At 31.0% G+C, this 12,300-nt stretch overlaps 1 protein-coding gene across 1 annotated transcript; it reads left to right on the top strand.

The window, feature by feature from the left end:
• The first annotated feature begins 7,646 nt into the window (after positions 1-7,646).
• Positions 7,647-9,831, top strand: LOC108329461 (60S ribosomal protein L15-1). The gene is made up of 4 exons (XM_017563710.2): positions 7,647-7,760; positions 8,325-8,491; positions 9,050-9,247; positions 9,336-9,831. Exons 1-4 carry the CDS (start codon positions 7,757-7,759, stop codon positions 9,579-9,581), a joined length of 615 nt encoding a protein of 204 aa, XP_017419199.1. The 5' UTR covers positions 7,647-7,756; the 3' UTR covers positions 9,582-9,831.
• Positions 9,832-12,300: the final 2,469 nt, after the last annotated feature.

Raw genomic sequence — 12,300 nt, 5'->3', positions numbered from 1 at the left:
CATGATGCTTTCTTGTTTCTATGAACTCTGATCAGTAGATAGTTTATCAATTGCTTTTATATTTCATTTTTACCTTTTCTGTGGAGTAAGACGGATAACAAATTACACTCATTTCTCGAGCTTTAGCTGCACTGCCAATTTTACAATTTCAACAAAATGATTAGTTATTCCATTACGTCTTATCCATTTCCTTTCTCTACATTTTATTTTCTTATCAAATCCGTAGTGGTGACATATTTAATATATTACCAATTCACTTCTTCGATATAAATTGGTCTTATCTCAATGAAAGAAATAAAAAAATAACAAAATTTATTATTATAAAATTTTAACAATACATTTTTTTATTTCTATTATATGAACAATTTAAATATAGTATTAAAGTAATGACAATAATTAAAAATTAATATTAAAATAATAAAATAAAAATAATAATCCTACTTTTCATTCATTTTTATTTATTTTTTAAATCAAACAAACTTGCATTTTCTTTTCTTTTTTACTCTCAAATAATTTCCTGAACTAAAACAAGGATTAAGTGATTATTCAATTCTATGAATACTTTTTTCTTACACAAAGTTATATTGTTTTTTATTCATGGAAGATTGTTGAGATAATGAGACATTATATTTTGAAACAATTATATTAATTTAATTTTTATATATAATATTTGTTGTGAGATTTTTTTTTGTCAAGTAAAAAGAACATGCATTATAGATGTTCTATTCTTTACACATGGGCATTCAAATACATACTTTTGCACAAAGACCTTGTTATTCTTCTTGCATTATATTCCATATTATTGAACTAATGTACCCTTCCAACATATTTATACCTTCAAAAACTACACATCGGTATGTCCTAATACATATTGTTCTCCTACCACACCATAATTTTTTACATAATTGTGATATCATTCGTTTGTAACACTTTTTTCTCTTTTGGTAGTTCAATCCTCCCAACATAATGGTCAAATTGAGTCATTCCATAGCTTTGCTTGAAATTTTCTTCCTTTATCTTTTTGCTCGTATTTGTACTCTTCTTAACAAATGTGCGTTGTTTCCTTGACTCTAGGCAATCTATCTTTTCTCACACACCACGTGAATTATAGAGTTGTATAACTTTATATGGTGATACTTCTATTAATCTCCTTACGCCTACGAGTTATTGATTTTTATGTTTATTTTGCATAATGTTGTATTAAACCTCATTAAGATATTCCTTCCCACTTCTTGGCAATGATAAATAACATTCTTCCCGACTGTAATAGGCCAAGTTGATTCATTTTTTTACATTGCTTCCATAAGTTATATCTTTTTTATCATAACCATTTGGCATCATCTTAGCCCATTTTTCTCCAAAACATCTTGTTCCTTCTTTATGTAGCTTTTCTCTTTATTTCTAGTCATCAACATTGCGATTAATCTATAATCTATCTATAATATATATAAATAAAGGAAACACAAAAGAAAAAAATGGTCACGTGTAGCACAAAAAACCTCAGAAAAAAAATAAAAACAAAAGTAAAAATATTTTTTTCAAAAGAAGAAAACAAAATGTGACTCATTTTTAGCATGGTACTTTTATGCTCCATGTGTGACTCAACTAATAAATGAAGGAGAATAACACTTTAATATAGATTTTTCTTAAAATATTTTGACACAATACACATGTTATTTTTTCATTGGATTTAGATTACGTCAACATAGTAACAAATAAATAATGAATTAGTGAAAAAAATATATGTATACTATATCAAAACAATATAAAAATATCTTAAATAACCTGACTTTTCATTATTCTTCTTTCTTGCACGTTTTTCCTATTTCATATTAAATTATATTAATTTAATATTTAATTCATGTAATTTAAAATATAACTTTGATATATAGATTTTAATGTGATGATTATTAAAATATATATGTATTAAAGTTATAAGGATTATTTTAGAGTTATTAAAATTAGGGTTAAATATGTTTTTAGTTCCTAAACTATTACGTGATTTTGGGTTTAGTCCCTATTCGAAATTTGTTCCTTTTAGTCCTCTTAGTTTTGAAACTCTTATATTTAGTCCTTAAAATTGAACGGCGTTAAATTTTCTTTGATGTGGCAAACGGCGAGCCACGTGTTATGTCACCTTCCCTCGTTATTGTGTGTCACATTGCTTTTCTTCTTCTTTTTATCCTCCTGCGACTCCATAGTCACCTCCACCTTCACCTCCTTCATCTCCATCCCCAGCTCCGCTCATCCGCTCCTCCGCCGACTTCTCTGCATATGTTGTTGGAAGAAGAAGAGAAGACGCGAGTAGAAAGACAAAAATGTTCCCAAGTAGTGAGTAGAAAAAGAAAACAGAAGCAAAGAAAACCTAAAACCTGCCTTTGAGCTCCCCATAGCACTGACATGATCTAGTTCTTTCAAAGTTATTCATCTATTTAAATTGTCGCCACCCAGATGCAGCTCCCAGCTTGGTTTATGTTTCTCTTTTTATTCAGAACTCCATACCAAATTGTTGCTTTTCCTTTGTCAGATACACTTGATGAGCCAACACTACTAGTGTCCCGGGGAAGTCAAAAAAATCCAATTTTTGAAATCTTCAAGATTCTGGTAAGCATATTAACAAAAGCCGAGACATATTCTATGGAGTTTCAGTCATGGATGCATTTAAAAAGGATACACAATTCAAAACTTGAACAAAATTCTAAACTCAAGATTCAATCAGAATATCATAACAATTTCAAGAAGCTTAGAACAAAAACTGTGGGGTTGGGAACAAAATGCGAGTGGACTCGTCGTGACAAAAATGAATTATGTATATGAATGTGAGATAAGAAATGCACCGCTCAGTCTCGGTCATGCCTCCGCTTGGTTGCCAGGACTCAATCCACCCACCGCTTCACCGACCACTCGGTCTCGATCATGCCTTCGCTCGGTCTCGATCATGCTTCACTGGAAATGCATCCTAATAGTAAAAGCTTCATTTAGGATGAACAACTCAATGCAATTGAAGTTTTCAAAATCAACAACACAACAGGTAGCTTCGCTGAACCGAACCCAGACCCTCTTCCACAAACCCCTAATAAACAAATCTCAAAGAAGAAAAATAGCAGCACCAAGAGACCCCTAATTGTTGAAGTTGCTGGTGCAGTTTCCGGTGTCGTTTTCCTCTCCCTTATCACCGTTTTGTTCCTCATCAAACGCAAAAAGAAAGTCTCTGTCAAAAGGACCTACCGAGACACCTCCAATGGAAGTCCCGTTCACCATCTCATCGTACAGGTTTCTTCCTTCTCCTCCCGTTTTTCCTCGCTTTATTCCCTCATCGTTTCTTGATCTGTTAATTGCGTCAGTTGGTTGTTATTGCGAATGTATCACTCCATTGATTACTGGCTCTAGGCGGATCTCATCACAAGCACCCCAATCTCGAAGAGGCTCTTGAACAGTGTCATCAGGATTCACCAGGAGGAGGCAATCATTTTTCCCCAATTAAAGAATAAAATAAATTAAGAACCCTAATCTGATTTCAGAAATCAAAACGTCGTGGCACAGTAACTTGCATCAGACGTGGCTCGCCGTTTGCCACGTCAAAGAAAATTTAATGTCGTTCAATTTGAAGGACTAAATATAAGAGTTTCAAAACTAAGAGGACTATAAGGAACAAAACTTTCAAATAGGAACTAAACCCAAAATCGCGTGATAGTTTAGGGACTAAAAACATATTTAGCCCTTTGAATTAATAATTCTTTTTTCACTTTAAAGGGCATTTTGGTAATTTATTAAAGTTTGTAAAATATCATAAAATAAAGATAGTTTTACTTACTTAAAAGGGGTTACATCTCCGAAAAGATAGAGCAAAAGTTAAGTTTTTGAAAAGATAGAAAAGTAGTATAATTAACGGTAGGAGACTTTCTTATTGATAATTTTCATATCAATAAAAAGTCATCTAAAATAATAGAAAACATTGATTAGGAGAACTTTTAATGAATCTAGATAAGTTTTTTTCCTTCGTCATTGTGATAATCATAAAATTTAAGATTATATATGTTTTCATTTAATTGAAATTATAGAAATTTCATACAAGTGTTATCAAGTTTCTAAGTTTTATGATTTTCCACGAATAGTGTTTTTTTCAAATTACATAAACCCTAATATGAACTTATGGTATTTAGGGTTCTTCATTTTTGGAATTTAATTGATTTCTGTTGCACTATGTGAATTGTAATATGCAATATTTTAATATCGTATGCCTTAGATTTCTTATGTGCATTGAATTAAAGTTTTCATGGTTAAACTTGGCACAATTGGGTTGGCTAGACAATTCCCCTTGTTATGACATTCATGGATGAAATTGAATTTTTGGATCCACAACGAGAAAGTACACCCTTTTGCTAAACACAATTTCTTCAATCTATAAATACTCACAAACACAACACGTATACTTTCATTTTCATATAAAAAAAACTTATTAGTGTTACTACTGAGTAGGTTAGACCGACTGGCCATGCAGGGGCGATGGAAGTGTTACTACTGAGGTTAGACCGACCGGACATGCAAGGGCGATGGAAGCCAATCATTCCCGATCGGACACTAGAGTAATACTCGTGTGAACTCTCCAGCCGTTTGCTGGAGACAACCTTTGAATGTTAATAAATGCATAATTAATGATGTAACGGTCACCGTGGAGCAGTTAAAGTTTGCATTGATCGTCATTAAGAGGTAAATTAATGGATTATAATCCTTAAAACCCTATAAATAACAACTGATTAAGAAGGTAAAAGCTCTGATTTTTGATTTGAACTAGACTTGCGGAGATAAATTCTGACTTGAGCGTCAGAGTGTTTCCTGCAGGTCACCCCCATTTGAGAATAGAGAGGAAGATCCAGGCGGTAAGACCGGAGCAAGGAGGACCGATCGGCGGAGGCGGAGCATTCCCGAGCAGAAGCAACAGGAGTTTTCCTCGTCCCATTCCAGCAGAAACAATTAGTAAGTAATAGGAAGCACCAAAAGAAGAGCATAGTGCATGATATTTATGTTTTATATTAGTGTTACGAGTGCTTTGAAGATAATTAATTTGAAATTCTTTTAGTGCGTCTGGACAATGTGTATTATAGTGTGGTATAATTCCAAAGTGAAGTTGTATCATGGCAATTACTCATAATATAAAGACGTTAAATAATGAATATATTAATTAGTTTATGGGTTAATCGAAAGTTATTTTTATAAAGTTTTTATGAATTACTTAAAGGTGAACTATTACTTATAATTAATGATATTAAAGTGAAATTTATGATATATTTAGTAAATATGTTTATATATTCAAAGATAACATACATATAAACTTAAGTATCATTATAAATTGTATGAATTTTGTCAGTTTAAACATCACCTAAAGACGAACTTAAATGAATAACTTATTATCAGTTTAATTAAGGTGAACTTAAATGCATGACTAATGTAGTTATTTTGTTTGAATCCATTGATTTTATCAAAACATTAATGTATGAGATTATATATTGTTTCCAACTTTCATGAATTTATTATGTTTGAGCAACAACGTGGTCAGGTTTAATGGCCCAAATTATATTAGTTAAAACAAATTTAGTTCCAATTGGGTGTGTTAGACTTGGATATGACTATTATTATGGTTGAAATACCCGCAACCATTACAAAGACCGGTACAAGTGATGAGAATTATCTTTATGAGGCTTGACATAAGTCTAATAAGTTGACCTTAAACTTGATGCGGATGTCCATAGTAGAGAATATAAAGCCTTCTATGCCTAAAACAGAAAATGGAAAGAAATTCATAAAAATGATTAAGGAGTCACACTCAGACATAACTAAAAAGTCTGTTACGGGAACTTTTATGAGTAAGCTGAAAACTTGACAGGTCACAACCCATCAATGATCTTGTAATTGAAATAGCTAATATAGTGGCAACGTTGAAGTCAATGTGAATGGAAGTGAATGAGTCTTTTCTAGTACATTTTATCATGAACTATATTCTTCCTGAATTTGACAAGTTTTAGGTGAATTATAACACTCTTAAGGATAAATGAAACTTTCAAGAAATCAAAACCATGTTGGTATAAAAGGAAGGGAGGTTGAAGAAAATGAAAGATCATTCTATCCATTTCACAACTTATGAAGCTGCTAGCTTCAGCAAAACAATTTAGGAAAGAAGAACAAGAAGGACAAAGCCCAATAAAAGTGTATAAGGACAATATCCAGAAGGACCATAATTGTTTATTTTACAAGAAAGTGTGTCACTTCAAGAAAGATTGTCCAAAAATAAAATCTTGATTCGAAAAGATATTTAGGATTAGAAACAATATTTTTCATTTCTACAAACTTCTATACTATTGTGGTTTTGGTACTTTATTGGATGGTTTATATTGTTTAAATCTTGATGTTAATTTTTCTAAATTCCTATTTAATGTTAAACATGTTATTGGTAATAAATGTAGTGCACAAAATGAATATTTTACTCTGTTATGATATAAAAAATTGGGATACCAAAGTTAAGTAAGTCATTTAGTGAAATTTTTCTTCTATTTTTGTTTACTTCATTTCATATTCTACTTTATTGTATTTATTTTATCGTTAGGATTCGCTTTCCATTCTTATTATTTATCTACGAAAACAAGTGCAATGCAAAGTGTTGATAAAAAAATGTGCAAATTTTTTGAAGCTCACAAGGAAACAAGCAAAAAAGAATACCTTATTTTCTCTTTTTGTTACATTCATCATCCCATTCACAATTTGTGATTTTGAATATGCATCGTTCTAAATAAACAACCCTACACTCTCATAATCATTGTGGATTTTTATATTTTGGTGTGGTTGCAAAAGATGATTTCCCAACATTAGGAAACATTTTACGCTGATGTTTCTAAGGAATTTCTACATATACAAAAATTCACTTATAAAAATACACAAATATAATAATAGTATCCAAAGCTACAATAAGTTGTGAGAGGATGGGAGTCATGTTAAAGTAAAAAAGTATTGATAATAGTTAAACAATAGAACGTAAATTAAAAATACAAGGATTAATGTTAAAAAGGATTCAACATAAGAGAAAATACAGATAACACTAAAATAATAATTTGTAATGTTCTAAAAGTGGTGAAATAAAGCCTATGTAAATTGCATAAATTATTCAACCATTTGATCGTTTTTAATTATAAATTTTTTAATTAAATTTAAATTTTCTTTGCATACATAATATATATAGAAATTTATATTTATTTAAAATTGTTTGATTACTTATTTAAGTAAACGAAATATATTTTTTCAAGATATATTATAATATGAATCACTCAATTATATTTTTTTTGTATACAATTTGACATACAATCAATATTGTTAAAATTCAACGTTTATATTAATTTAAATGACATTCTACATAAAGTTATTGAATAATGTAATAATATATATGGTTTATATTAATAATTTTTTTAAAAATATTACACAATTCAGTGATTATTTAATATATTAGAATAATAATATTTTTCAGAATATATATTAAAATATGAATCTTCATAAAGAAAAAGGGGGTGAGGAAAGAAAAAACTGTATGATAGAAGCCCTTTTAAGTGGTTTAATTTTACGGGCTCGACCCGTTCTAATGCACTTAGGTCATAGATATTTAACGGACGGCTGAGATCTGTCGCATTGGCTTAAGGAGGTGGTGTCTATAAAACTTATACGAGGAACCCAAACCCTAGCACTTTGCTACTGCGACTGCGCGCTTCGCACGATGGGTATTTTTTTCTTCCTATCTCTTTTCTCCCTTTGTTACCACCATTCGGATTGGTTTCCTGATGAATGTGTCCGTTCGATGTGCTGTTTTCAATGTGAATCTCTGTTCATAGTTTTCACTGTGACGGTCGTGTATGTGAAAGTGAAAATGGTCCTTCTCTCATTCCTTCTTGGAAGTTTTCCGGATATGATAGGAATGCGCTATTGTTTTTGGGGGTTACGAATGCTTGTGTTTCCTTTTGATTTTTGGTTTGGTTTGGTGTTGATATAATTTTGATTAATTGGACTGACTACATTTTATATTCTATGATGCTATACATTCGTGATAATTGACAATTTTAGACTTAACTTTTCCGTTATCGACCTCGATGGAATGAATGATTAATAATGTGTGTTTGGTTCATGCTTTTGTGTGGAGATTTGCTTTCTGTTCTTATTTGGTTCTTTAAGGCTTATGTTTGTGGGTTATGCTGGATTAGCTTGTCCTCATAGCATTTGGTAGACAAGTGCGTTTCCGCTTTTGGCGTGTTCCAATTGTTGAGTTGTGTTCTTTTATGTTGCAATAGGTGCCTACAAGTATGTCTCCGAGCTTTGGCGCAAGAAGCAGTCTGATGTTATGAGATTCTTGCAGCGGGTGAGGTGTTGGGAATACCGCCAACAACCATCAATTGTTCGTCTGACAAGGCCTACTCGCCCTGACAAGGCTCGCCGCTTGGGTTATAAGGCCAAGCAGGTGGGGAAATCTGTATATGTTTTCTTTCTGTTCATTTTTTCATTGGGAAACTTAGAATCGTTTATCAATAAATAAACGACATTTTTAACTGGATGGTTACGACTTCTTTGTAATTCCTTTAGGTCGTTTTCTTATTTAGATGTTCTTGGAAAATGTGAATAGCATAGTTAGGTTAGTTATATTTCGAACTACGATGAAACAACATTTTGAATAATAGATAGCGTAGTTTGGTAAATTTCGAAGAAGTTATAGAACACGATGTGCCTATATTGAAAATGTTGTCTGGATGAATTTATATTTTTTGTTGTTGAACTGCCTGCCATATTTACCAATGATCTGATGCATATTTACCAATGCCATATTTTTTTGGTCATCTGACGCAGTTGTTTTTCTTCTTGCCAATTGTGGTTTTCGTTTTTTACATTAATTGTTACTTAAATAGTACATAGATTTTTTCGTTTTTTCATTACTATTATCTAGGCCAGTCCATTTAGTGGAGCTGCCTCGGCCTGCTTCGCTTGAATTGTGATTGTGATTATAGTATTGGTGTTATTCCAGGGTTATGTGGTTTACCGTGTGCGTGTTAGGAGGGGTGGCAGGAAGAGGCCAGTTCCCAAAGGTATTGTTTACGGTAAGCCAACCAACCAAGGTGTTACTCAATTGAAGTTTCAACGCAGCAAGAGGTCCGTTGCTGAAGAGCGAGCTGGAAGGAAGTTGGGTGGCCTCAGGGTTCTCAATTCTTACTGGGTGAATGAGGTTAGTTAACATATTATTCCATTCGTGTAAAGTAGAAGCTGCTTATAGGTTGCTGATTGGTTATTGTGATGCTGTTCCTGTGTTACAGGACTCAACCTACAAATATTTTGAGATCATTCTGGTGGATGTTGCCCACAGTGCTGTAAGAAATGATCCGAGAATTAACTGGCTCTGCAATCCAGTCCATAAGCACAGGGAACTTCGTGGCCTCACTTCTGCTGGGAAAAGTAACAGGGGTTTACGTGGCAGAGGACATCTATACCACAAAAACCGTCCATCACGCAGGGCAACCTGGAAGCGAAACAACACCCTTTCTCTTCGTCGTTACCGCTGATTTTATTACTGTATTGTTATCTTGCTTCATTTTCTGAAAATTTGGAGTGCATTATAAGACTATAGGAAATTATCAGTTTTGAACGCCTCATCCTTTTTTCAACCCCGAACCCCGTTTTAGTAGCTAAACTGGAGAGATTAATGATGTCAGATTTTTGCTATTTGTTGGTATTGTTTGTTATTGATTTTGTGGTACCTACTACATCTTTGCAGTTCTCGTGCTATGATTACTTTTGGAGTTCGTTTGTTTTTGTTTGGTGTTGGCAATTTTACCGTGAGCTATGACTGAGATGAAAAAAAACAAAATCATAAACGTGGAACGCCTTTTTTTCTGAGTTGGAAAAACTTATGTTTTAACGTATTTGTCTGCTATTGCTTCCTGTACTCTTGCAATAGTTAACCTGTAAATGTGCTATTTTTTAATGCATACTTTTTTTTGAGTTATTAATAATTAATAATAGTGTCATTGATAGGATATAGCTTCGGAATATATTTAATACAAATTTTAATTTTGATAGGATTGTCTATAATCCATGTATTTTCAGTTTATATATTTTGTATCTTTACTCCGATTTTAATGTTTTAGATTTTTATGAAACGATTGTGTTGAGTTTATCTGTGTATGCTAAATTTTCATTACGGTATTATTGTGGGTCAGAAAAGTTACATCAGGTTGAAAAAGTCATATCTCAATTCAAAATATATATTTATATGTTTATATTTTTAATAGATAGTCATATTTCTAAATAGTTTAAAAGATTATACCTTATGTTTTTCGAGTTCTAATCATTTTTCTTATATTATTCGAAATAAATTTTAATTTTCTTAAAAGATTATATTTATATTTGTGCTTTAGTTTTTCAATTATTTACTCTTTCTTTTTATGATTTTTGTAAATTACATGTCTTTTTTGTACTCCCTTAAAATGATATTTATTTCTTATTTAAAAATATCATATTTACAATAATATAAACAAAAAATTACGAAATAAGAAAATGAAATTTAAAGTAAATATTTTTCTATAAATAAAAATTAGAAAATAATTTATAAATAATATAAACATCGTTAATGTGATTATATTACAACTATAAAAAAGGCGAGGCTTTTAAAAAAACTTGGAGTATATTGATATTACATTATTGACGCATTTATTGATATATAATTTAACAATATTCTTAATATTATATTACATTCTCAAGTGAATATGATTTATTTTATTATTATATTTGTCAACACCTATTCTCGGGTAACTAAATATTTAAAAATAAAAAAATAAGAGAATAATAATTAATGGTGGGTAAAAAAAAGATAAAATAATAACTTTAATACCAAACACAATATTTTTTGAAATGTTAGTTTAATATGGTAATAGTTTGAATTAATATTATGCTAATAATTATAAACAATAATTAAAATAGTATATTAATATAATTTGTTGGCGTCAGTTGCTTTTAAAGAGGAAAATATGATTTTCTGACAATAATGATAATTAATGTTTTAAATATTATTTAATTTGTTTTTTGGCAATCATGACCATTCTTTTCTCTATTTTGTTTTATTGTCAATTAATTCACAATTAAGACAAGATTTCCACAATATTATATTATAATGTGTGTATATAAATACGCACTCTGTCATAGAAGAAGGGGATGAAAAAAATGGAGAGAAGCATGTAGAAATAATAGAAAGAGACAGAAAAAAAAGGACGAAAAAAGGGAGAGAAATATTTTGAAATGATAGAGATAGGAAGAGTATTGAAGAATATAGAGATTACCAAGGGAGAACTGGGGGAATACTGAAAAAAAGGTATGTCACATCTGCACCATTCTTTTGCTTTTTTATTCTACTCTAAAGTTTTTTTTCTAAAGGTTTTTTTTCCTACACACAAATAATGTTTTTTTTAAATCATAATTTTTTTATAAGTATGGGTCGGCCTATGGCCGGTTTCTTTCTTTTTCTCACCATTCTTAAATAAATAAAAAATACAAAATCTTCAAAAGCAAAAAAGATGTCAATCTTGTTAAACCAAATCTTTTTCGGATTCACTTTTCAAAGATTTAAATCAATCAGTAATAATTTTTTAAACAAACTCACAAACTTTTTTGGTTTAATAGCCAATTTAGTCCCCACTTTGGTTGACAAATCTCAATTTAGTCCCTCGTTATAAAAGTGTTTTGCATTAGTCCTAACTTTTAAAATAGTGGGTCAGATTGGTCCCTTTCGTTAGCTTTAAGTTGTGTCACATCATCATCCATTAATTTTGTTAACTTATATTTAACAGAAAGGACCAATCTGACCCACTATTTTAAAAGTTAGAACTAATTCAAAACACTTTTATAACGAGGGACTAAATTGAGATTTTTCAACCAAAGTGAGGACTAAATTGGCTATTAAACCAACTTTTTTCTAGATAAAGAACTACGTGATCCCTGATTGTCCATTATAAATGGATGTACTAGGACCACAAGGTTTGTCGGGTTCATAAAACAAAAAATATTTTTTTGTTTTCTTAATAGCTTTTTATTTATTTATTTATTTTATTTTTTTAGGGAAATTTAAACATTTTGAAAAACCACGTCAACTTTATATACATTTAATTAAAAGTACTGTCTTTGGGTAGGCGCGATAGGGTGCTAATACACATTTAATTAAAAGTACTGCCTTTGGGTAGGCGCGATAGGGTGCTAATACCTTCCTTACCCGTAACCGATTCCCGAACC

The sequence above is a fragment of the Vigna angularis genome, chromosome 1, assembly GCF_016808095.1.
Source record: "Vigna angularis cultivar LongXiaoDou No.4 chromosome 1, ASM1680809v1, whole genome shotgun sequence".
Taxonomy (NCBI): Eukaryota; Viridiplantae; Streptophyta; class Magnoliopsida; order Fabales; family Fabaceae; genus Vigna; species Vigna angularis.
Note: the sequence above shows the minus strand (reverse complement) of the source record. Positions and strands in the feature narration are given on the sequence as shown.